This window comes from Psittacula echo (assembly GCF_963264785.1).
Source record: "Psittacula echo genome assembly, chromosome: 5".
In the NCBI taxonomy this organism is placed as follows: Eukaryota; Metazoa; Chordata; class Aves; order Psittaciformes; family Psittacidae; genus Psittacula; species Psittacula echo.
This window is the reverse complement of record NC_137739.1, coordinates 86,223,374-86,249,997: the sequence shown is the minus strand read 5'-3', so window position 1 is coordinate 86,249,997 and position 26,624 is coordinate 86,223,374. Positions and strand designations below refer to the sequence as shown.

Genomic DNA, 26,624 nt, shown 5'->3' with positions numbered 1-26,624 from the left:
ATGTGAACTAGTTCTTTCAGCACTCTTGAATGAACCCGTGGTGGCTCCATGTATTTGAATACATCCAGCTTCTCCGAGTAGTCCCTAAATTGTTGTTGCCTCTGCCTATCCCTTTCATTAAACGAGACTGGTGCGTGAAGAGGCATGTGAGGAGGCTTTGGCTATGCAAAGCAAGAGAAGTGTTGAATGAATACCTTAACCTCTTCCTATCCTTTATCTCTAGGTTGTTTCCCTCATCCCTCAACAGATCCTCATTTCTCTGAAATTCCTCTTCACACTAGTGTATCTGTAGGATCCTTTACTGCTAGCCTTAATATCCTTTGCTAGTCTTTTCTTAGCTTGGATTTTATTCCTAAGTATCCAGTACTGTGTTATGTTTCTGTTTCATTAATTTTCCTTCTTTCTGTCTCTGATATGCTCATTTTTAGATTGAGAGGCTCCCTGCTTAGCCAGACACTGAAATTTCCAGTTGTCTTCCCCAATAGGTTGGTTTATCTTATTAGTTCATAGTACTACTCTAGATCTACAGTTCATGTTAAATTTACCTGCTCTGCTTTCTCTTTGTGTCACTGGGACAGTTTTGTCTTTCTGCAGCTGGTTTTATTACCATCCTCCCCCAAAGATGCTTATAGGGGCTTCTGAAAGTCTTCCCTAAAAGATGCCCATGGCAGGGGGTTGGAACTGGATGATCTTAAGGTCCTTTCCAACCCTAACTGTACTGCGATTCTACGTGCAGTTAACACAGTAAAGACTAATGACTAAGACTAAAGAACTGATGAAACTAAATGAAAAAGACATTTACACTGGTATTAAAGCAGTATGGCACTGCAGTTTTTTCAGGCACACCTAGTAATCACCTTAAATGTCTCAAGGATTTCAGGATCTAAGCAGAACCTTGATAGGATGAAGAAACCTTCAGTAGTGTCACTCATGTCAGAACAGACCGATGTTTCCTCTAGACCTTTAGTAATGTCTTCATATTCCCAGACAGGAATTGATGCACACTGCTTTATTCATACCAAAGGAGGGGATGTTTAAGTTTAGAAATCATGAAAGCCTGAATTAGTTTTAGCTGATAGAAATTGCTGTTTCCTGAGAGCTCAGCTCTTTGTTTTAATACAAAAGGTCACTTATGTTGTGACAGCGCCTTCAGCTTTATGGAATGAATTGAGCTTCTGATTTTAGTGATAATGTGCCTTACACTGCTTTGGTTAGTCTGTTTTCAGTGAGAATCTCAAATATTTCTTCCTCTTCCCCTCAGAAACTCAGTTACAGGTTAAGTAATCTGCTTATTCTCAGCACTGCTCATCTTCTACCACAGCAAGATTAGTAAGCATGAAAGTGACTCCCCTAATGTAGCTATAGAAAGACTGTATCTGCAATGTCTAGGGTTTTTTTGCCTCATCTATATGGAGGGGGTTTAAAGCATCGTATCCTTCAGGTCTAAGTCAATGGCTTTGGCTAATTATCAGGAACAGACGCAGTCCAACTCTTTAACCTTCCCGTGGAGAATTCCCAATCTTACACTGAAATTAAACACTTTTAAAGGCATCATAGTCCTATTTTTTTAACTGATTGACCTATCTACCTATGGTAATACTAATGCAAAGTGAAATATTATTACTTCCCCTCCCCACGTCTTTAGTATTTGGGTTTGTTACTGGGTATCCAAGGGGAAGAAATCTTCTTGCATGCAGTGCTTATCTGCTTGTTCAGGGAATGTTTCCTTAGAGACAGTTCTCAAGGCTGTTTTAAGTTAAAGGTTGTTGGGGGGGCTTGAGCATCTGGAAGCAGAAAACCCAATTTGCCTTGAAATAAACTCTTCAAGAAGGAAAACTCCAAAGCCTCTATACTGGAAGTTGCTTTCCCTTCTTATGTAAGCATTCTCTTCAGTGCGAGCTCTTTGCAACCAGTAGAGATGACAGTGTTTTGTATAGTCCTTCTGTATTTGAAACTGATTTTAGGCCTTCTTTCATGTAGAAATAGTTAGAAATGGAATGATCAAAGCACTTTGATTAACACAAAATGTTTTTTACTTACTTTTAATAGATATTGATACACTCCGTGCCGTAACACATCTGGCAACTGTGTTCAGGGGCTGCAGTGAACTGCTCACATGTCTATACAAGTGTCTTATTGTTGCAATAGAATGCCTAGCTCACTTGATTCGTTGCTGCTAGACCAGACTTTGAGTCTGGTTCCTGTTGAGGACTGGATTTCATTAAGAACTTACACTTGAGGGGAAGGGAGAATCAAAAAACAGTTGGGCAGAAGATGAGCTTTTCGTGGTTTAATAAGCACTCTTCCAGCTTGTATATGCAACTTGAAGGTGAAGAATAAAAGGATCTGTCTGCCACACAGCAAAATCTAGTTTTCTTTTGGGTCTTGTGCATGCTCAAAGCGTCTATAGACAGAGCCCTGTAGCATGGGAGTGTTTCTGCAGCTTCTTGTATACCTGAGTTCAGTGGGATGACCTGGATAGGAAAAACACCAGGCACTGCAAACTTAAGTGCTGGTTGCAGTTAGGACTTGTGTTAACCCATTGGTGAGTGAAGGAAGACTGTAAAGCAGGTGCAATACTAGAGCTTAGTTAGCTGTTTGGTTTGAAACTGGTCTGAAGAATCTGCTTCTGTCTGAAGAATAGTTCAGTTCCTTCAGTTGAAGGTACTCCATTCATCCTACCTGGCTGCATTGTTTCACTAAACCAAGAAACCAGAGCAGAACCTGATATTTTGTCTCACTGGACTGCAGGAGGGAAAAGCGGGAAGGTGGTTTAGAAGCACTCAGGAAGGGTGAATCTGTGCTGGTTTGAACTGCCAAATAGCCTTGGGTTGTTAGGGCAATACTTGATTGACGTGGTTATGAAGGCAGCTGTATCGGATGTGAGGGCATCTTGAAGGCAGGCACTAGCATCCACCTTTTAATCCCTTCCACTCCTTTCTTTAAGCTTTTAGTCTTGTAATTCCTAAAGCTTCCAGATATTTGGAAGAGGATCTGTGGAGGGGGACTTCAGGACTAAGAGGAAGTGTCACCATAGGGTGGCACTTCTTTAAAGTGTAAAGGCAGAAGGCTAAGTATTTAATCGCTGTTTTAACAACCATGCATAAGAGAAACCTACATAAATAACTCTAAAACCAAAAAAGTCTAAAGAGGTGATATAAGGAGTGAACACACAAAGTCTTGTTCTCCTTTTTAAACTAGGCTTTACGTGTTCCTTCTAAGTTAAATAGGAGGCTTGTTTAGATTGAGCCTTACTTCTTTATAAAGACTGTAAGCATAGGGTTTCTATTCAGATGGCATTCCTCTAGTATGCAAAGTTTCTTTGAAAACCTAAGGTTTTTCACTTTGAAAACTAAATAGTAACTCAAATATGCTTCCAAAACCCTGCACACTATAGTTTCTGTTCTAATGCATAGCGTGCTGCATGTTTCCTTTCTTTCTCTCTAGGCTTTTGTGGATTTCTTCTCCCAAGGCCTCCAGGCAGAATACAAGAGCAAGGGCATCATTGTGCAGGTGAGTACAGTTTGTTTCATCTAAGTGTGGTTACCACAGCAACATTGGTGTCTTGGTAACAAAAGGGAATCAGCATATTCTCTTATTCATGAGTGTGTGACACAGATTACAGATAAGGATTTCCTTTGATCCCGTTAGCAGCTTGCTTAAGTTACTCTGGAACAATGTCCTGAAGCCATAAAAACAGGGTTTGTTTTTGAGCATGGCTTGGTTATGGGATTGAGGTTTTTTTAGCTAATCATGGTAATTGAACCTGGAAGTATAAAATATCCCATAAAACTCTGTGCAACTGTAGAATACATCTTTATACAACTCCATCTACTGAATGCACTTTTTAGAGTGCATGTGTAGAGATTCAATGGGCAGCTGCTCAAAAGACTGGAATGGTGCCTGCAGTGTAAGCATAGCAGCAAGAACAGAGAAAAGCCTCAAAGACCCTTTGTATATAATGGATTGATTTAATTTTCTTTAGTCCTGGGTTTCCACATTATTAACATCTTGCTTCTCCCCCCCCCCCCCATTTGTTTACCTTCAATGATTTAATTGTGTTTGATAGGCATAAAAGCAAGTCTGTCTCACCTTTATGGGATTTTGCTTTAATATTCCTTCTTACATATAGATGTAACAGGAATTTTCAGCACTGGCTGCAAACATTTGAGTTTTTCATTACTTATTAGATCTGTTGCTCTCCAGAGCAATAGTCAGTTTGACCAATGTGATATAAGATGTTACTTACCTGTACTGTGAAGAGGATGGTGTATCTCTTTTAAATTCAGTTAGGGATCCTCTTACAAACAGGATTAGCCTATGTCCATGCCTGTCATTCCCCTGTTCTGTATGGTGGATCTCAAAACCAGCTGGAGGGGGCTTGGAGCAACCTGCTCTAGTGGAAGGTGTCCCTGCTTGTGGCAGGGGGTTGGAACTGGATGAACTTTAAGGTCCCTTCCAACACAAACCATTGTATGATCTGAACTCAAAGGTGCTGTGAGGAATAAGGCACAAAGTTGTCTGCCTTCTTTGTGCAATCATGAAGTGTGAGAGCACAACTTTTGTTACTGGTTAAAACCATAGAGAAGTTGTTCCCAACTTAAGGCTATGTTTCTTTTTTGATGTGTTGGCTTTTTTTGCCCTTTAAGCATACTTAGCAAAATAAGAACTTATGACTAGGATATGTCCTGCTGTTTAGTATCCAGATGTTTAGTATAATCATAGAAAGGTTAGGTTTGGAAAGGACCTTAAGATCATCCAGTTCCAACCCACTGTCAGAGGCAGGGACACCTTGCACTAGACCAGGTTGCTCGAAGCCCCATCCAACCTGGCCTTGAACGTTTCCAGGGATGGGGCAGCCACAACTTCCTTGGGCACCCTTGCGCCAGTGTCCTGCCGCTCTCACAGTAAAGAATTTCTTTATTATATCCAACCTAAATCTCCCCTGTTTCAGTTTGAACCCATCACCCCTTGTCCCATTGCTACAGTCCCTGATGAAAAATCCCTCTCTGGCATCCTTGTAGCCCCTTTCAGATACTGGAAGCTGCTATGAGGTCTCCACATAGCCTTCTCTTCTCCAGGCTGAACAGCCCCAGCTTGTCTCTGTTACAATGTCCTGTCCCAGTTCCTGAGAGATGATTGTGTAAAGAAAAAAGGCAATTGCTGGGCGAGCTATTTCCATGTAGTCACTGACCCTTTAATGGCAACCTCATTTAAACCTAGATTTAAACCTTAGACTAAACATCTTAAGGGGCACAGTTTATTTTGGGGTCTGTTGGCAGTGGAGAGGAAGCTAGCAATGGTGGTGTCTGAAAGCATTCTGTTATAGACCTTGTGGAGGTCAAACTAGACATTAGTTTTGTGCTGATAGCAGATCATAACTTGCTGTAGAGCACCCAAAGCATAATTTCTCAGTGTTTGATGCTGTGCCCTAGCACCCTGGGATGCACCTTCAGCTAAATCAGTGGGCAGCAATGAAGGACATGTACAGAGGTACTACCTGAACAGGTTCAGCATCCAGGATGGTCTGTGTGTGCTCTCCATTCTTGAAGTGGATTAAGCTGGAGCATCGTTTAGTGGTTTTTGTCTCCTTGTTACTTTCTCACAGGGCTTTCCAAGTCATTCCCTCACTTCAGCCCCGAGCTGTCCTGCATTGGGTCAGTTTTTACAATACTGAAAGTTTATTACAGCTCTTTCCACTTTCACCCTTCTATATTACCTCTATCTCCCCAGTGTGTTTTCCAGTTGTATTACTTGCAGATTTAGCTTCATTATCAGACAGCTGTTCTTCTGATCTGTTTCATGTACTGTGGTCACAGTCTGCAACTGAGACTGCAAGAAGTGTTACATCTGAGATGTGTTGTTCCTATGTGCATTTGTCTCCTCCTCCCCAAATTTTGTCTATATAGTACTGTCAGTTTGAGAGGAGAATGATGAAGGAGCAGGTACTGTTCATTTATGACTATGGAGTACCTATTGAAACTGAAAAGGTAGATAACGCAGTAACTTGTGCTTAGCTAAAGGCCTTTAGCCACTGTAGCAGAATGTGCATAGTATGGGAAAGGTTTTCTAGCTTTTGGGTATAGAAAAGCTAGAAAAAAGGTGTTCAGTGTCTTCCATTTTTAACATCGTAAGCAAAGTAATGAAATCTGGCTTTTCAGTTAATTTTTCCTTTACAAAACTTCCAAGGTTGTGGTAAGCTGTCTTTCTGTAACTCCCATGTTGCTAAGTGTCGTGGTTTAAGCCCCGGCTGTAAATTAGAACCACGCAGTCTGCTCCCCCCCCCCCAACTCCCCAGAGGGATGGGGACGAGAATCGAAAGAATGTAACTCCCACGGGTTGAGATAAGAACAGTCCAGTAACTAAGGTATAACACAAATCACTGCTGCTACCACCAATAATAATAATGATAAGGGAAATAACAAGGAAGAGAATACAACCGCTCACCAACCGGTACCTCACCCCCCACCCTGCAGTCATCCAGCCCTTCCGGGGACTCTCAGTTCTACATCCTGGGCATGACGTGCTGTGGTATGGAATATCTCTTTGGCTAGTTTGGGTCAGGTGTCCTGTCCCTGCTTCCTCCCGGCCCCTCCTCCTCCCTGGCAGAGCATGAGACTCACAAAGTCCTTGGTCAGTCTAAACATCGGTGTTATCAGCTTTGTTCCCAGGCCAAAAGTCAAAAACACAGCGCTGCAACAGCTGCTAAGAAGGAGAAAAACTGACTGCTACTGCTGAACCCAGGACACTAAGGATGCTGAATTCATAGAACTATAGAATAGTTTGGGTTGGAAAGGACCTTAAGCTCATGCAGTTCCAACCCCCCTGCCATGGGAAGGGACACCTCACACTAAACCATGGCACCCAAGGCCTCATCCAACCTGGCCTTGAACACCGCCAGGGATGGAGCATTCACAACTTCCCTGGGCAACCCATTCCAGTGCATCACCACCCTCTCAGTAAAGAATTTCTTCCTTATATCCAACCTAAACTTCCCCTGTTTCAGTTTGAACCCGTTACCCCTTGTCCTGTCACTACAGTCCCTGATGAAGAGTCCATCCCCAGCATCCTTGTAGGCCCCCTTCGACACTGGAAGGCTGCTCTGAGGTCTCCACGCAGCCTTCTCTTCTCCAGGCTGAACAGCCACAACTTTATCAGCCTAAATTCCTGACAGCACTGTTTTTTTGACCATAAATGTAGACAGTGCACTGCCATTCTGAGTTATGTGGGCCTGATGACCAATAGCTGTCACAGCTTCAATTTATTATGCTAATTTTATTGCAGTCCATGTCCTTGTCGTCTTGTTCCAGCCTAAGTCACTGTAAACCACTAATGAATATTACAAGTACTCTCCTGTGAAGCCTACTGACGTGTCTCCTTCAAGTGCTCGGGAAGACTGCATCCCTCTTAGTTCATCTCTGTGACCTTCAGAAGTGTGGTGCTTTTAATTGCACACTTACGCTTCCAGCTGAGATCACCATTTAAACCAGTTAACTTTTACCATGCCAACACGTGCAGAGTACCACTGTGTGAAAAACCTAACAAAATGCAGGTGGGATATGACCAATCTCTGATGTTCAACTTAACATATATCGTTTTTCTCAAGGGGATTGCCTTCTTTGTGGAGGCTTAGCTTAGTTTTGATATTATATTGTGCTTTTATTGCAATTTTGCCATCTTTAGATTAAAAAGTATATTTTTTTTGGCCTACTTAATTTTACAGAAGCAGCACAGTAATAGCATAGGTTAAAAATCTCTGTGTGCTTACATGGAGAGAAAGAGATAGGCTGAAAGAAAAGGAATGAGGAAGAAGACAAGGACTTCTCAAGACTTAGAATCATAGAATAGTTAGGGTTGGAAAGGACCTTAAGATCATCCAGTTCCAACCCCCCTGCCATGGGCAGGGACACCTCACACTAAACCATGGCACCCAAGGCTCTGTCCAACCTGGCCTTGAACACCACCAGGGATGGAGCATTTACAGCTTCCCTGGGCAACCCATTCCAGTGCCTCACCACCCTCACAGTAAAGAATTTCTTCCTTATATCCAATCTAAACTTCCCCTGTTCAAGTTTGAACCTGTTACCCCTTGTCCTATCACTACAGCCCCTAATCAGATCACAAAATCAGGAAAGCGTTCATTTGAAGGGATCTCTAGAAGGCTTTCTAATCCAACCTCCTGCTCCTAGCAGTGGGATTGCCCAGCATCAGTGGGATTGATGCTAACGCTGGGTCATGGGCTGGTTGTGAGTGGCTTTATCCAGCCAAATCTTGAGAACCTTCAAGGATGCTGTGGCCTCTCTTCACAGCCTGAGTGTGGTGCTGCTCTGTTAGCAAAAAGCTTTCTCCCTAGTGTTCAGTCTGACAGTCCACAGCCAGAATTGAGAGTTTTGCCATTGTTATTCTGACTGGGACAGTTTGGCTCTCATCTTCATAACTGCCCTTGGAATAACTTTAGGGCAGGTATTAGGTCACCACCAGCCTCCTTATCACCACAATGAATAAGCTCTTTTTCCAGGTATTCACAAAAGTGTGTTGTCACCAAATTAATGGCTAATGGCATTGCCTTCCTTCTGCAAAGCTTTTTAGCTTTCTATATACATCAGCTTTGGCTGCTGCAATTCCTTCCCCTTTACATCTCCCACCCTTCTTTTCCCCACAAAGAAATGGAAGCACCCAAGAGTTCAGGTCTTTTTTTAAAGGTAAGGTAAAATAGGTGATAAAATGGCATAAATGAGATATTCTGACTTTGGGGGCTTATTTTCGTGTGTCTGCAGCATAATAAGCAGAGGCTTCTGTTGAAGAGATCTGACTTCTTGCATCTGTTCAACACTGAGGACCCCAATTTTGGCCAATTTAATAAGCATCATAGGCGTAAGCAGTATCAGATGTTTTGAGTGAACAAGAGACATTCTACTGACATAAGCTACTTTGAGGCACGCTTTGAAACTGGAGAGCAGGCTCAGCATTCCCTGGATGAAGACAAGGAATTTTCTATACAGTTACTTGCCCAGGTAGCATGGGTTGTGTCTGCCTGAATGCAAGGCTTTAGGCAGTTTGTTCTTAATCTGTCATGCCAGTTTTAGATAGGATTCATGAATGTCTAAGCTCTTTGTGGGGAGGAAGAAAGGGGGAGAAATACTAGATTCAACAAGTCTCTTCATAGCTGTTAAAATATGGCACAGTTAATAGGAAGATGGTAAATGTCACTAAAATGAAATACCTGTTTCTGGAGAGCAGTTGGGGGGGGGGGGAATGTTGGAGTGTAATCCTGTGCTTCTGTGTGCCTTGAAGTGTGTGGATCAATAGCTAACCAGTAGTGCTGCTGTATGCTTGCTTTTCAAGTATCCTCATGCACAATTGTTTGCCCCTTCATGTTATCCAGTGGCTTAACTGGGTAGTGCAGATCACTTAAGAAGTCTGTTTTCAGCAGAGGAAGACAAAGTAAATCATAACTATAACTGTTGTGACACTCTGGGGATGTTGTACATATAATTTGGGGGTGAATAAGGAGCTTAGAACTGTTTTCTTTTCTAAAACACCGAACTAGAGATTCTGTTTAGAATTATAATCTGAAATATGGATGAAGTTCACATTCTGGAGATGAAACTATGTTGTTATGCTGACAGAATGAGTAGTTTTCTTATCCAAGCATTTGTAGCTTTTGGTGACTTTAAAGGCAGTGGTAACTGCTTGCACTTCTGAAACTCAGGTCTGTTTTTCATCTCCATGTGAAAGTGGGCTAATGCACTGTATTATTGAAACTCCTATTTATTGAACTATTGAAAATCCTATTTATAGAGAGAAGTGCATGGTGGTTGTGGTTTAAACACGTGTCAAGCATGTGTGGTCATTGTTCTTTGAGAGGCTGAAGTGGGGAAGCAGGTTTCTGAGCTGTAACTTGCCCAAATATACTGAGTTTTGAGACAGTATTCTCATTTTGAGGTCCACTGGTGTAGCAGAAGTGGATCCACGCTTCTGACATCTGCTGCAAAGAAATATGAATGATAGTGCTCACTACTGTGATGGGCTCACTACCATATGTGCTGCATCACTAGTACAGCCACAGACAGTGTCTTAGGAGGTCATTGTGTTGGTAAGGTCCCAGTCTTTCTAGGCATGTGAGGTCTGGTGTGTTTAATATCTGATTAAGTGGCTATAGACCAGGGCTTTTTTGATTACTTTTTTAAAGGCCTAGGTTAAGGACAAGTTGAAAGCAATGCCAAAACCATAACTATGAGGAGAGAGGGTTGCTTCCTAGTGTATAATTATATATGCATTACTGTTCCCCAGTAGCATGAGCTAGGGATAGGTGGAATGCGCTTTTGGATTCCTCAGGTCTGTCTTGCCCCACCACTGTGGTACCAGTGTCCCTCTGTCAACAATATACCCATACCTCTTCCTCCTGCTCTTCTGTTATGCCAGAGCCAGGTAGTTCTGAGATCCAGCATCACTTCTGTTTCTTCCAAATCTTGCTATAAAAACCCATTAACTGTGCTTCATTTCTTGATTCTTCCTTCTCTCCTTGAGGTCTTCCACTATCGTACTGATACCTCCTCCTTCCTCTGAGCCCCTCTGTGGAGTTAGAAGCTCAGTGTTCCAAGTCTCCTGGTGTTCCCTTTTCTCCTTCCTCCTGTGTTCATGTTTCTCTCTGTACAGGTACCAAGCTGGGGAGCTGTTACTCAAGTATGAAATGCTTGTCTTGGGTTCTGCACCTCCTTCCCAAGCAAACATTGGGGGTTTACTACTGAGAAGCAACACAACAGCATTTTGTGTTAAACAACAGGAATGAAGTTTTGTGCTTACAAAGCAAATTGTAAGAAAGGCTTTTCAACCATACACTTGCAGAAGTGGTTTTCCTAGGGCCCCAACTGGGGATGCTGGCTGTCAACAGGCCACATTTCAAATATGACTCACAACATATCCAATGAAAAATGGTTCTGATGTTGTACGTTGTGATGTTAGAATGGAAAAGAAGGCTGGCTCAAGCTGGAATTCAGTGTACAGGTTATCTAATTTCCAATGATTTTTGTTCCTTGATATAAGTTAATCTGAAAGCATTCTTTGTTTAACATGATCTTTCCTACGTGCAGAGTGTTCTGCCGTATTACGTGGCTACTAAGATGTCCAAAATCCGCAAGCCAACCTTCAGTAAACCCAGCCCTGAAACGTACGTCAGAGCTGCGCTGGGCACGGTGGGCCTGCAGTCCCGGACCAACGGGTGCATACCCCATGCGCTCATAGTAAGTCACCTCGGAAAACGTAAGGATTTGGAATGTCCTTTAAGTGTTTGTTATGGAAGAGTAAGAATAATTTTGAATACTAATTATTTGTGTTGTTTAACTTCTAATTATAACTTGGTAATGTGTGTAACTGTTAGATATCCCTTAGTACAGGCTATGAAAAGCTGAGACTTCTCCCCCTTTTTTCCCTTCTAGGGATGGATCTTCTCTCTTCTACCTACATCTACAGCCATTAATTTTCTCATGAAAATACACAAACAAATACGGGCCCGTCATATGAAAAAGATGAAGGAGAATTAACTTGGAAGCATCTTGATCTCAGAAGCTTGAGATTCCTATAGGTTCCATACCCACTAGACCGAATGTTCTAAACATCTTCAGTCGTAGGTGTACTTTCTAACAAGCAAACCAGTCTTGTTTTGAGGATACAGCTGAAACAAGACTGTTGGCTTCTAATATTGATTTACAAATAGGCTTTATTTGTTTATAGATATTAAGCGGGGGGGGGGAGTGCTTTGGACTAAAATAGCACTGTGCTTTAAGAAGTACTCACATGGACTTGATCAGACATTGTGCTGTTGAGGAACAGCTTGGCTGTATAGTGTCCATCACATCTCTGTGTTGTGCGCATGGGTGAAGGGCAGAGAAGTTCTCACATGGTCCTGGATGGTTGGGCAGGAATGGGAAGGGAGCATATTTATTTAGAGGTAACCTTGCACTATGGACAGTGTGTAATGTTCTCCCAGCTCAGGTTTTGGGTGCTTGCAGGGATTCTTCTGTCAGCCAGCTTGTTGGGGGCTCCCTTGCTTACATGATCCAGTGTGGTTTTTGGTTATGAACTTGAGGGAAATGCGCCAAAAACCAAAATAAGTGTAATTGCTCATCTATAAATATATACATAAGATAACATTGCGAAAAGTACTTAAATTCTTGGGTCTTGAATATGGATTCTAACTTTTCAGTCATATGTAATCTTGACAATTTGTAATAATAACGTTTTTACAAGTTCAGTGCCTGCTCTTTGTAATAGGTGGTGATAACACAATGTAGATAAATGTCACAAGTTGTGTTACGTGCTGGTTTACTATGCAAGAGTTTATGGGTACTTTAAATGCAGAGCTTGAAATGAGTTACTCTCCTTGTTAGCGATGATGGTTAAATGCTTTCTGAAGGATGTACCAGTCTGTCTTTTTGGTGAGATCCTTTGAAATGTGAGTCCTGACTGTTTGAGACAGCTTTAAAAAGGAGAACTAGTGAACTTCTTTAAATGTAGAACACGTTTGGTTTTCACTGATGTGTTTCATGGTTCTGTTCCAAAACGAGTGCTCCAGTAAGGCTGAAGTTACCCAACTCTGGGGATCAAACTATATGATAAGTCTGCACGGCTGTTGTCTGTATTTACCTACTCTTCCAATCTTGGTCTTTAACATTCCTTTTAGAACCATAAAATGTACTGCAACTTACAAGGCAAATCCAATTGCAAGCAACTACCTATGTTTTCTGTGGTGGCTGAAGAGTGGAGGTTGTTTTCTATCCTTCAAAGAGTCATTTCAAGCTCTGATTTTGAAGTCAAGTGTGTTGTACCGAGATGTGATTTGGGGCTAACATTTCTGTACATTGAAAACAAACCTGAATACCGATGCAATGGTGCTGATCAAATCTGAGATGCAGATCCTATCCCATAGTTTTCTTAATTTTGTTTTTGGATCAGGGATTGGTGAAGTTGGTGGTATTGGTTCTCTAAGAGCACATGGCTTGGTTTGCTCTGGATCTGTTGTGGAAGCATTGGACTAAATCTGTAAGTTTTGGACTTCGTAAAACCAATTAAATGGAATTAACTCTGAATCTTTACTGTGGTGTGGTTTTTACTTGTAATGTTTGCCTGTACATTCAAATGCCTGATTGTACTTCATTGTATATAATAATGCAGTGAAAATGATGGTACTTTTACATGCTAAAACCAAAGCTTTTCTTAATCTGTTTTTGTGGTTGTTATCTATTTTACAGTGCTGATACTTTAAAATCACTGGAACACAAAATAAACTGTTCATCAGAACTATCAATTAAGCTATTAGTAAGAAATAATTATTTCCAAATACAATTTCCTCACTGTTGAAGGTGTTTGGAAAGGTTTGTCTGAGGGGAACGCCTATCCACACAGTGCAGGTTGGTTCCCACTCATGCTTCCACTGAGGTCTTCGCTGCAGCTCGGAACATAAGGGAATCAATCACTTTTTAACCTAAATTGCCTTGGCTTTGATTTTGAATGTCTGCTCACCTCAGCGTTAATGTGTATTCATTGGCTTCCGACGTGCTTTGAAATACCCTGGGCATGTGATGGAAGACAGAGGAGGGCTTTCTGGTGGTACTGTTGTCCCAGAATCAGGGTTCTTTGCTTGGTGTGCAGGGAGCAGATTAACACATAGAGTTGAGATGTTTACTTCATGTCTGTGCAGAGATGGGTGCTGGGTGGTAACTCCATAGAGCAAGCACACCCTCACTCTGCCCGCTGTTCACTTCTATACATTTCAAACAGTGCAAATCAGTGTTTTCTGTAGATGTAGCAATCTTTATGTACAGTTGTTTGCTCTTACATTCTCTTGTGTCTGAAGACTTTCATTACACGTATTCAATGCATAAGGGTCAATGTGGGTGAGGGTCTCATCTCAGGGGGTGTTATAATGAACCAAGGTCCAGAGAAGGGCCGCAAAAATGAGCTGAAGGATGCGGTATCTCTCCTGTGAGGAAAGGCTGAGAGAGTTGGGGTGCTTCAGCCTAGAGAAGAGAAGGCTCCAGGGAGACCCTAGTGCAGCCTTTCACTTAAAGGGGCCTATAGGTAAGATGGGGAGAGACATTTAGTGGGGCCTGTTGTGATAGGATGAGGTGTGATGGTTCTGAACTAGAAGAGGGAAGATTCAGGCTGGGGGCCTATAAGGATGCTGGGGATGGACTCTTCGTTAGGGACTGTAGTGACAGGACAAGGGGTCACGGGTTCAAACTTAAACAGGGGAAGTTTAGGTTGGATATAAGGAAGAAATTCTTTACTGAGAGGGTGGTGAGGCACTGGAATGGGTTGCCCAGGGAGGTTGTGAATGCTCCATCCTTAGCGGTGTTCAAGGCCAGGTTGGATGAGGCCTTGGGTGGCATGGTTTAGTGTGAGGTGTCCCTGCCCATGGCAGGGGGGTTGGAACTGGATGATCTTAAGGTCCTTTCCAACCCTAACTATTCTATGATTCTATGTGAGGGAGAAATTCTTTACAATGAGGGTGCTAAAACACTGGCCCAGGTTGCCCAGAGCTGGATGCCCCATCCCTGGAGACATTCAAGGCCAGGCTGGATGTGGTTCTGGGCAGCCTGCTCTAGTGGAAGGTGTCCCTGCTCATTGCAGGGGGGTGGAACTGGATGAGCTTTAAGGTCCCTTCCACCACAAACTGTTCCACGATTCTATTACCTTTCATATGCCTGAGCTTCGCAAAATTGCTTTGGCCTCCCTGATCTGTCTGAAGTTGTCACTCCTCTGATGCAGGTGGTTCATATACCGGCCTTCTCCCTTTCCTCAAGGTCTGTGAGCTCTTAGGGAAGCGCTGTTGTTCCTCGCTATAGGCAGTTCTACAGTTACTGACTTTTCACTCCTTTGCTTATTAATAAGGGGAAGGAGTTACATGGCGTGTCTGCTGCTGTAGAAGGGGTTCAGCACCGGGCGAGGGCTAATTCTGGTTTCCCTTTCCAAATGCATACTGCTGCTTTCCACTCAAGGGGAAACAGGGGTGTCATTTACACAGTTAAAAGCAGCCTCCTCCCGCGAGCTGCCACGTTTTGACAGAAAACCTTTAATTTCAACCGCAGAGACACCGCTATGTGGGGCTGGTCCTGCCGCTGCCGCTCAGCCCCACCGGCTGAAGGCCCGCACCGGGCCCCCCTCAGCCGGGCCGGGCGGTTCTTAGGTCCCCCGGCCGCCAGCGGAACTCCCGGCGCGGGCTGCGGCTCCGGCGGAGCGGGCGGGCGCTGCACCGGGGCGCTGAGGCAGCGGCATGGCGGAGCGGCGGCAGCGGGCCCGTGTGCAGGGCGGCTGGGCCGGCGCCGCGGCGGGCAAGGCCAGGAGCGCTGGTACGGAGCGGAACGGCACCGGGCTGTGGTGAGCGGGGCCCGGGCTCGGTGCTGTTCGCCGTAGTCGGTGCAGCGGCGAAGCGGGTCCGGCCTGCAGGGAAGCGCTGGGGCTGCTTTGAGCCACCAGCCCTGGGCGCGGTGTGGGCCGGGGTGGAAAGTAACCGGTGAAGCCTGAAAAGCCTCTACAAGGCCGGGTGGGAGTTTGGGTCGCTTTGTTCGCCGATCAGAAAGCGGCGTGGTTTGTGTGTGCGAGTACGGGACTGCGAACGCTCCTGCGGGGATAGGGAGCTCTGGAGGTGTCTGACCGCGGCGTCATGGAGCAGGAGGCCCGGCTCGCTGACGCAGCTGATGGTCAGGGGTTCAAACACAGCGGTTAAGTGATTTCTTTGCTGAAGGAATCGGGTTTGGGTTGGAAGGGACCTTAAACCTCACCCAGTTCCAACCCTCTGCCACAGGCAGGCACACCTTCCACTAGAGCAGAGTGCTCCAAGCCCCTGTGTCCAACCTGGCCTTGAACACTGCCAGGGATGGGGCAGCCACAGCTTCTCTGGGCGCCCTGTGCCAGCGCCTCAACACCCTCACAGGGAAGAGCTTCTGCCTAAGAGCTCATCTCAGTCTCCCCTCTGGCAGGTTAAAGCCATTCCCCTTGTCCTGTCCCTACAGGCCCTTGTCCCAAGCCCCTCTCCAGGTTTCCTGCAGCCCCTTTAGGCACTGGAGCTGCTCTGAGGTCTCCCCTTCAGGAGCCTTCTCTTCTCCAGGCTGACCCAGCCCAGCTCTCTCAGCCTGGCTCCAGAGCAGAGCTGCTCCAGCAGGGACTGGTTTGTTTTGTGAATGTGATCAAACCACCCTGTTCCACTTCCCAGACTACAATACCCAGTAAACCGGCCGTTTCTCTGCAGACCGAGCTGGAATTTTTTTTAACCCTGAAAAAAGTCATTATTTTGACTTGCACAGGTACCCTGTGAGCTTTCTGTCACATGTGTTTCATTCCACCTGTTTCTAGGGGAACTTCTTAAAATCATTTTTCCTGTCTTTTGAAGTATGCAGAGTAAAGGATTTTGCTTTACTTCAGGCCAATTTTTAAGCCTGTTTTTATGTGTAAATATAACCCATAAAGTGATTTGCTTGAGTTGCTCTTCCATACTTTCCCCCTAGTTTCAAAATCTTGTTGTAACAAGTATTTTTCTCAGACAAATGTCTTTTTGTTACCTAAAGAAACCTTAAAAAACCCCATAGAGGGTTTAGCTGCTTGGAAAGATGTCTGCTGGCATGTGATAGGTGTTCATGGTAGAACTGGAAGGTTCTAGATGCATCCTTTCTGATAAGATGATGATTTCATTTTTGCTCATAAATAATATATATATAATATGTATAATGTATATATTTATATATATATTAAAATTCCAATTTCTGTGCAGCTTTAACTTCTATGTAACGTGGTTTTGGCTGTGACTGGAGTCTCTGCCAAGCAGAGAATAGTTCAAAGAATGATTCCACAAGTTCTTCCAAACTGTAGTTTTTTTTGTATGGTGGAATTCTGTTTCATGGGATCCCCTTGTTTCATTTTCCTCTTCTCTTTAGCATCCAAGGCACCTGTGGCCAGCAGCCTTGCCCCTACAGACACCAGGCCAGCATGGGTGAGGAAAGATCAGCCTCCCACTCAGAAGCAGTTTGTATTTGAAAAGCCATCAGAGGTAAAAAGTACATCGTAACGAGCAGAACCTCATCTTTATTAAACTACAAATGATAGGAATCATCACACTTTGAGGTTATGGTTTCATGTTTAAAAGCTCTGCTGAGCTCAGCTTTGAGTTTCTACCAAGCAGTTTGCAACTGCCTTACACATAAGCAAACAGAAAGTTACATCCACTCGTTCTAGCCTCAGACTTTGTGTTTTCATTATGTACCTGTTTATAACTACTGTTTTTCAGAGAGCCAAAAGAATATGTTATCCTAAATATTCAGGATGATGCAAGGATGTGAACTCTTCGGTTTTTCCCTCAGTTGGGTTATCTGTCTTATTTGTTACAAGGGAGGAGCATGGGGTTTGTTTTATAGACACAGTGTTTGAAAGGCTATCTTCTTGGCCTGGAAGGATTGTAGATGGTCTGGGAAGACTCTTTTCCCTGTGGCAGAGCTTTCATATCCATATGGTTCTGTATTTTGACCCTCTTGCTTGCTTGACTCAGAAGCTCCTGCATCTCAGCACTGAGCTCAGAGAAAAGAAGTGTAGATCCCTAAAACAACCAGAATGATAATCCAGGCTGGATTAAACTGCTGTGCTTGGTTTTTGTTCTAACAAAACCCAGCTATCTCAACCTCTGCAGACAAGTGTCAGCTCTTGATGTCTGCTCTGTCTTGTGTTTTGCTCATTGTCTGAGGCCTGGGATTTGTTTATCCCTCCTATAATTGCTCTAGATTTTTACTTCCAAATGTAAGGATAAGATTTTTAGGGTTACAGTTGATAAATAGCAAGTATTGTAATGATCCAAGTAACCTAGAAATTAATGTCCTTTAGGGGGCAGTTGATGCTGCATTTAGTAGTTTCTGGGGCATAGAGGGAGTCATTGAGACATGACTGCTTACCAGGTGTCCAGAGGTATGTTTTTCTCACTGACATATCAGTATGCAGCTATATAGAGTCACTAGAGATGGCAATTAGTTCTGTTTGCCTAGAACATGCCGGGTACTTTAATGTTTAACATTCACCATCTATTGTCTTGTTCCCTTTCAGGTAGAGCACAGAGTTCCTGAAGCAGGTGTGATAGAGTGAGTATGCTGCTGACTTAAGTGGCCTTTTGTTGGTTTTCTGCCTTGTGAATCAGCGGGAATCTGCTGGAGAAGAATTCCTTCTCCACTTAACCACTGCCATGCCTTTGGAAGAAATGCCAGTAGATAATGTGGACTTTCAGCCCTTTTATCCTGAACTCAGTTTGTAATAAGGAGAGTCTGAGTCTGTGTAAATGAGTTTTTATATGTTTAGTGTAGCTTTATAAGCCAGGAAGAACAAACAATTGGACATTCGGGATCAACAGAGTTGCAAATATGTCTCTTTTGGTTGGCAGTTTATGTTTTCGTAGAACAGTCCCTGTGTAAGTTATGCTGGAGTTTACTGTTATCCAGGAATACAGCTGGTGTGGCAACTGAAGCAGCACTTCCTTTGAAGGTTTGGAAAAGTAGCTGCTAGTAAGTGTCATAGTGAAGCTATTCATAGATCACTTACCCTTTGTGTTGAAACGGGGATCATCTCAGAATAGCTTTGTCATGAAGTGTGACAGTGTGGTGGTGTATGGTTAAGTTACAGACTTTGGAAATGAAATTTGCCTCAGTTCGGTTCTCTTACTCAGTGTGACTACAAACACAAACATAGTGGTCAGGGTGTAGTCTTGTATGGTTGTCTCCTTTAGATTCCCTGTGGCATCCCTCCTTTACTCATCTCTGGTGCCTTAAAATTGTGTATTGAGCCTTTGGTGAAATGAGAGTGAGAGGCAGGAAGTACACACAAACTCATTTGCTTCCTCAACACCCCTGTTGCTGCATTACTCTGATCCTTTCTCCTCTTCTCTGCCCTCCTGTCCTCAGAAAATTTTCCATAGTTGAGGCTTACAGCAATTCTAGCCCATGCTGCTCAGTGTAAGATAATTTCTTATTGTTGTTCCATCTAATGCCTCTTTCCCTTCTACATCCTCAGCAAGCCTGGTGTGTATGAGCTCAGCAAAGTACCAACTGGCATTTCTAGGTAAGTGGGTGAAAGTTGGTTGCTATTGCAGGAGGATGTGGTGATACTCAGCTTTCTGAAGCCTACTCTGTAGAGGGTTGTGACTCTAGCAGGTGCACATTGCCCTTCCTGTGTTTATTCTGTTTAGACTACTTCTGGAATTACTTTAAGTATGAACTTAACATTCAGGGCATACTGCATCTAGTGTTCTTGTCCAGAATAAGGAGAAGGAGCTCTATCCATGTGTTTTAATTCAGAGTAAGTTGCTGCTTGAAATTTAGATCAGAATTTCTGTATTAGGAAGTGCCTGATGTCTGTGTTGTGTTGTTAAGAGATACCAAAACCTATTAGCTATAAATTGAACTTGTTTTAAATTAATCTAACAAAAGCATTTAACTTCAGGCAGATTTGATAACTTTAGGGTTGTCCCTTTTGCTTGCATGCTATGCCTTAATTATTTCAGCTTCACGACACTTCAAAACAAAACTTACTTGTTCTGTGATTCCTCGTAACTAAAATGCACTTTGTTTTACCTTGCTGACTTAGCTGCCATATCAGTATTAATCCTTTTCTCCTGAATTTGATAGATTTTAGTAATAGTGGAAAAAACACCAAGGATATAGTAACTTTTTGTGCATTTATTTCAAAGCTTTCATCTTGGTTTCTTCTCAAGCTGCAAATAAACTTTTATACCAGTTTGAAAAGTAAAAGCTTTGACCAGTTGGAAAGAGAAAAGATCAAGAGCCAGCTGGGTTATTCCGTCATTTCTGGAGTTCATTTTCGTAATATTTTGTTGGAATATATACATTTCTGGAAAGTTAATAATGATTTTAGTACTTTTACTATGTACCCTTACTGTAATGGCTTTGAAGCATTGAATACATGTGAGAGTGAACTCCCGTCAGTGCCATTCCTACTCTGCAGCCCGCCACAGTGGCTGGAATTTTTGAATGCTGCTGTTAGTATAGCCAAAATACACATATGAAAATGTAAAAATAAGGGAGGTTAAATACGCCAAGGTTCTTGTGCTTGGAAAAGAGAGGGTAGGATGGCAGTAGTGAGTAGCATGGAGATGGTGAATAAAGGGCGATTATTTACTTATGTTGATTGTAGTACCATAATCAGGGCTATCTCATTATCTCCTCATCAGGGACTGTAGTGATAGGACAAGGGGCAATGAGTTCAAGTTTTAACAGGGGAGATTTAAGTTAGATCATAGGCAGAAGTTCTTCCCTGTGAGGGTGCTGAGGCGCTGGCACAGGGTGCCCAGAGAAGCTGTGGCTGCCATATCCCTGGCAGTGTTCAAGGCCAGGTTGGACAGCGCTTGGAGTAACCTGTTCTAGTAGAAGGTGTCCCTGCCCATGGCAGGGGTTGGAACTGGATGATCTTAAGGTCCTTTCCAACCCAAACTATTCTATGATTCTAATTTATCAGATGTGAAGTAAATAATAAGCAGAAGAAAGCCATTTTTCACACAGTATATGGCTGATTGTGAGACTTGTAGTCTGTTGGTGGTGTCATAGGGGTTTATATGTTTTAAAAAGCAATAAAAAGTGTTTGGTGAGGGGAAGATTCATCAGGAGCTCCTGCTACTGTCTGTTCTTTACTTCATACCTGATTTGGGCTGTGGTCAGAAATAGGTACTGGGCTTTGCCTTTTTGTCTGATGCATTGCAGCCGTTCTTAGCTCCTTTGGGGATCCTGGAAAATAGAATATGTTATCAAAGCATCTATATAAGTATATATTCCTTCCATCTTTTCTTTATTTTTTCTTCCTTAGAATTCATTTGATTCCTGGCTTTATTGACTCAGAACAAGCAGATTGGATGTTTGAACAGCTCCTCCAAGACATACCCTGGGGGCAGCGAACTCACATCAGACAGGGTAAGGAGTGTGTAGACCAACTTTTCAGGTCATTCCAGGTCACTTCCATACCAAAATCCATGCATTATTTATCACTGGTTTTCGATTCACATATTACCACTCCTACACATTTCCTTCTAGGCTTTTGATGTGCATCTGAGGAGTACTGCTGCTTATTTTTCGCTCTTAGCACCATGTTCCTATTGCCAATTAAATAAGATCTTTCCAAATTAAAATTGCCTGTCTTAAAAATCTTTGCATTTTACTGCCTGCCCTGTCATCTCCAGTTCTTTTTCCCACTCTTTTTCACATGAAGCCTGTACTCCATCCCTTCATAGTGTCTCCCAGTGATGCCGCAAAAACTCTATTCTTTGAGGTTTCTGTCACCAGGAATAGTTTTTGCCTCTCTCACTTAAAATCCCAGCAGAGCAGGTTTCTTTTCCCTTCTCTTTGCTTATTAGGTCCAGTATGCAGGAAGAGAAGAGGCTGCTATTCTGGATTTGTTCACTAAGGGGCACCTGTTACAGCTAGATTTCTCTTCAGTCAGGAAAGGATGTAAGATAATGTATCAGAGTAGTTACTGGACAAGGCTGGGAAATGTCTTCAACATCTGTATTTACATCTGTATTTACATTAATATCTGCTTTCAATAAAAGTACCATATAATAGAGAATATTACCTGTGAAGCATGAGAAATAGCTACCAAGATAGTCTTTTCAAAGTTGAAAGTACTTTTAACTTGGTTTCTATTACACAGCAGAGCACACACATATATTGGGCCTACAAGGATGTTGGGGAGGGGCTATTCATTAGGGACTGTAGTGGTAGGACAAGGGGTGATGGGTTCAAACTGAAACAAGGGAAGTTTAGACTGGATATAAGGAAGAAGTTCTTTACTGTAAGGGTGGTGAGGCACTGGAATGGGCTGCCCAGGAGGCTGTGAATGCTCCATCCCTGGCAGTGTTCAAGGCTAGGTTGGATGGTGCCTTGGGTGACATGATCTGGGGTGAGGTGTACTGCCCATGGCAGGGGGGTTGGAACTTGATGATCTTAAGGTCCTTTCCAACCCAAACCATTCCATCATTCTATGATTTGACAAAATATTACTCGTCCAACCTTGCTGCATTCTGCTTCTGTAATGCCCATTGGTGCTGCAGTCCTTTCCACTTCATCTTTTCATCATCTTTCAGTTTTCAAGCCTTTTGATAAGGCAACTGAGAAAGTTCTCCTGTTTTTCATTGTTTAGATGTATCTTTTGAAGAACCAAGGCTTACCTCCTGGTACGGGGAACTTCCTTACACGTACTCCAGAATAACAATGCAGCCAAACCCAAATGTATGTATATATTTACGGTTTTCTTCTGTTATTATCTACAGAGAAATCCTTTGCAGAGATTCAGAAACAAAAATTCCCTCTATCTTCTATTTTTATCTGGAGTATTAGCATTTTGTTTTTAATCAGCAACAGATTCTAGTGGACCATGGACAACTTCATAAAACAAGTGTTAATGAGTGGATTGGCTGAAAACGGCCTAATTTAGTTGCTCAACATTGGGGAAAGGAAGTTATCAGTCCAGAGTTTAAAGTTCTGCTTTTGAGTTATTGTAGCTTTGGACAAAACTCCAAATTGTTCTGTGTAACCTACTCAATGCATATTTGTAAGGGAGAGCTTCTGTCTAAGAGCTCATCTCAGTTTCCCCTCTGGCAGGTTAAAACCATTCACCCTTGGCCTGTCCCTGCAGGCCCTTGTCCAAAGCCCCTCACCAGGTGTCATGTAGGCCGTTTAGGCACTGGAGCTGCCCTAAGGTCTCCCCTTAAGGAGCCTTCTCTTTGCCAGGCTGAACCAGCCCAGCTGTTTGAGCCTGTCTTCATAGGAGAGGCGTTCCAGCCCTTTGATCAGGGTCACTTAGCTAGAAATACCCCTAACAGAGAAAGGTGGTATGTTGAGGCTCCTGCAGTGTATCCCATAGGTTATAAACCCTATAAACAATGGGTGAGCATGTTAAGAAGGTAGTGCAGACTCAATTATTAGAGGTGGATACTAGGAAATAGTTGCTGCTGCTTGTTCCTTCTTCTGCCAGTGAAGCACTGGGAGATTTGGAATCAGTTTTTTATCCTCTCTTGATCATTTTTTTTCGCTTATATAACAGACAAAACTTCTGGCCTACATTGGCTTTGGCTTTTCTTCTTTTATATGTACTTATGTAGTACTTAAATGCACTCTGACAGATTAAAGTCATGATGTAGGTTTGTAACATTAAATAATGATTCACTGCACTTGACTTGCACAGGAATGTGCAGAGCTGCTGGGGGCTATGAGCACAGCAAGATGGTAGCAGAGGGAAGGATGAAATCCAGGACTTGTGACACTGGTTTTGAGAACCACTGAATGTCAAAGTCTAAACCCCAAAAGGGGATGAGTTGGGCTCAAGAAGCAGCAGAGTGGGGACAGAGGGCCATGCTGTGACAGTGTTAGGCAAACTGTTGTCTCTTGTTCTGTGACAACACATGCAGCAATTGAGGTCATTTAGTCACTGATTGCAACTTTCTGGATGACCTATGCCTATCTGCAATGGCCAAGCAACCCAGATTTTACCAGCCCCCTGCGTTAAACTCCTTTAGCTTGGCCAGGAGGGTAAAAAGCCAAGTATGCATGAGAGAAGTTGCACTCTTCTTGTGTTTGTCAAGAACTCCCAATGTTTATCCATGCTCAGTTCAAGCAGATTTTACTCTATGGACTTTCTCACCTTTCAGTTAATTGGGGTGGCTGGCTATGTTACTACAAATGGCAGACTGGCTTCATAGCTTTAGGAGGTGATTTAGTATTGAGTGATAATTAACATGCATGTTTTGCAGAAAGCCCATTCTTCAACTTTACTAAAAATATAATCAGAATTATTTGGGGGCACTTGTTTGTCGTTGAAGTATATTTTGTTTTCCCCTTATGTTCTTATGTTACCTGCTGCTGGCCTCCTTTCTTTGTATTTACCCTCCTCCTGCTGTGCTGATTACAGTGGCATCCTCTGCTGACCATACTAAAGGAGCGCATTGAAGAGTTCACTGGCTACACCTTCAACTCTCTTCTCTGCAACCTCTATAGAAATGAGAAGGACAGTGTAGACTGGCACAGTGATGATGAGCCATCACTAGGAAAAAATCCTGTCATTGCCTCACTCAGCTTTGGTGCTACCCGGACCTTTGAAATGAGGAAGAAACCCTCCCCTGTGAGTGTTCATACCACATTGAGAGAGCAATATAGTTACTAATATGTTTAGTATTTTCACCCTGGTTAGAGAACTTAATTACTAAAAGTGTTTAATAGTAGTTAATAAAAGCACAACTTGTAAAGTTCTGTGGACTAAGCATAGGGATCAGAAATCTATTGCATGGAATGGGATGTCTTGAGGATGGGAATGGGACCTCTCTAATAATGTGCAGTGAAATTGCAACCCGAGCACTCTTCTGCCCAAATAAGGGCCTTTTGTGTTACTTAAAATGCGATCAGTGATGATAGAAAGGGACTTTCACTGTGTAAATGAACCAAAGGGTTGATACCATTTTCTTCATCGCTGTGTAATGCATAGTGTAGGTGGGATGAAAAGTAGCTCTGACTGCTCTTGTAAGTAAAAAATCCTCTTAATAATATTTGCATTTTGGCTTGTGTGTTCAGATTGAGAGTGAGTGAAGGAAGGAGCATGTTTCTTTCCCCTAAAATATTGAAAATACAGAGAAATTGTCTGAGCAGCCAGGGGTCAGGTTAGGAAAGATAAGGCCCTGACAGGATTAAAGCTGACCAGGGACAGTAAGGGCAGTAAGAAAAGCTGCCATAAGTACACTGGGGATAAAAGAAAGTCTAGGGAAAATGTGGGCCCAATGTCAGGGCAGTCCCATGCACAATTACAGTCTGAGCAGAGACTGGATTAAGAGCATCCCTGAGGAGAAGGACTTGGTCATGCCAGTTGATGAGAAGCTCAACATGATTCAGCCGTGAGTGCTTGCAACCCTGAAAGCCAACATTATCCTGGACTGCATCAAAAAGAGCGTGAGCAGCAGGTAGAGGGAGTTGATTCTCCCCTCTGCTGCATCCTAATAAGACTCCCCGCCAGCAGTCCTGTGTCCAGCTGTGTGGCAACAGCACAAAGCAGGATGTGGTTCTGTTGAAACAAGTCCAGAGGAGGCCATGGAGATGCTGCAAGGGCTGGAGCAGCTCTGCTCTGGAGCCAGGCTGAGAGAGCTGGGCTGGTTCAGCCTGGAGAAGAGAAGGCTCCTTAAGGGGAGACCTTAGGGCAGCTCCGGTGCCTAAAGGGACAGACAAGAAATCTGGGGAGGGGCTTCTTGTAAGAGCAAGTAGTGACAGGACAAGGGGGAATGGCTTTAAACTGCCAGAGGGGATATTTAGATAACTGTCGCATCCTACTTCACAGACTAAACAGAGATCTTTACTTTGATAAGGAGGCATGTGTGGAACATCCTTCCAGGAATTACTTGGCAATTCAATAGAGAATACTCTTTCTAGATAAAATGTCGTGTTTGGGAATGGTGTGTTTACAAGCCAACTAAAAACTTAGATTTTGCAATTGGTATTTATCTAAGTAAAGGAATCAAATCACACATTCCTGTGTTGTGAATACAGGCCTCATTTTAGGGTATCCTGCCCCAGGTGTCTTTTCTGCATGTGTATCCTTTGAGAATGTTGGGACGAAGTTTGCTGTCTGCTTACAGTGCTATTTATTCTGAGTAAGTAATGCAGCAAGGTGATGATTATCAGCCTGTTGGATAAATGTATGCTGACAAGCTGAAGTCTGCCCATCCAGAGTCACCTTGGTCAGCTAGTTGTGAACAGAAAAGGTCAGAATTTGATCCAGAAAACAAATAATCTGTATTTTTTGCCACTTCTCTAAGTTGTAAATTATGTTGTCTGAAGTGAATTTAATCCCTGAGCATGAGATCACATAACCAGTGCATTATGTCAGCGGGCATCAGTGCATTATGTCACTGGGCAAAGCATGAGTAAGTATGCTGTGATGATAACACAATGTCAGCTGGAAAGCTCAATTCCTCTGGGAAACTGTAATTGGTGCTTATATTAACTTCTAGAAGTACACGTGTTCCCCTTCAATTTAGCAGGATCAAAGGCGCCTAGGTTTCAGTATAAACTTTGCAGTTACCCTCTTAAAAATCAAACCCAGTTCTTGAGCAAGGTGTCTTTTTGTTCTGTTTTCTGTAAAGACACCACTACAAGCAAAGGGGGAAATTCAGTCTGTGCCGTTCATAACTCACTGCCTTCTTTGATCTGTACAGCATGATTTCTTCCCTTTTCTTCCCAAGATAGATGATTTTCTACAGATGTATCCTTCAAGCTCTCCTCATTTTATTTCTTCAGTGCCTCTGACCTGATCTTTCTGCGTCTTCCTACCTGTGAAGTGTATTCCTTTTGCAAGTGTGATATACTTGTTCCTAAGGTATGATCCCCATGTGCAGGATGATCTTTGAATAAATTGCTATTAACTGCATCTTGTGCCTGAAGGAATTCATACTTAATACATAGCACACATTGCATCTTCTTTGCACAGTCCCAAAGCCTGCAATTTTCAGAGAGCATCATATGACACTCCATGCTTTGCCAAGTGGGAGTTACAAGAGGCTCTGAAGGAAATTACAACCTTTCAGGCCATACCACCTAAGAGGTGATTTT

At 43.1% G+C, this 26,624-nt stretch overlaps 2 protein-coding genes across 7 annotated transcripts in view; both read left to right on the top strand.

The window, feature by feature from the left end:
* The window catches only part of HSD17B12 (hydroxysteroid 17-beta dehydrogenase 12), a gene marked incomplete at its 5' end in the record, with an annotated part of 94,924 nt that extends 81,660 nt beyond the window's left edge, over positions 1-13,264 (top strand). Inside the window, 3 exon segments of the mRNA XM_080620014.1 lie at positions 3,448-3,513; positions 11,094-11,243; positions 11,439-13,264. Of these exon segments, the coding sequence (XP_080476140.1) occupies positions 3,448-3,513; positions 11,094-11,243; positions 11,439-11,543 (321 nt within the window). The 3' untranslated portion in view covers positions 11,544-13,264.
* A 1,977-nt stretch (positions 13,265-15,241) lies between these two features.
* The window catches only part of ALKBH3 (alkB homolog 3, alpha-ketoglutarate dependent dioxygenase), a 32,109-nt gene continuing 20,726 nt past the window's right edge, over positions 15,242-26,624 (top strand). For 4 of the 6 annotated variants that reach the window (XR_013956830.1, XR_013956832.1, XR_013956833.1 and 1 more), the window contains exons 1-7: positions 15,242-15,350; positions 16,932-17,044; positions 18,085-18,119; positions 19,042-19,089; positions 20,848-20,951; positions 22,177-22,265; positions 23,944-24,153. Coding sequence is in view for 1 of the 6 variants with exons in the window: in XM_080617705.1 (XP_080473831.1) it covers positions 15,275-15,350; positions 16,932-17,044; positions 18,085-18,119; positions 19,042-19,089; positions 20,848-20,951; positions 22,177-22,265; positions 23,944-24,153 (675 nt within the window). In the remaining 5 variants the exon portion in view is untranslated. Of the gene's footprint in view, positions 15,351-15,393; positions 15,702-16,931; positions 17,045-18,084; positions 18,120-19,041; positions 19,090-20,847; positions 20,952-22,176; positions 22,266-23,943; positions 24,154-26,624 lie in introns of those variants that run through there. The other 2 variants (XR_013956834.1, XR_013956831.1) reach the window with 2 other exon arrangements.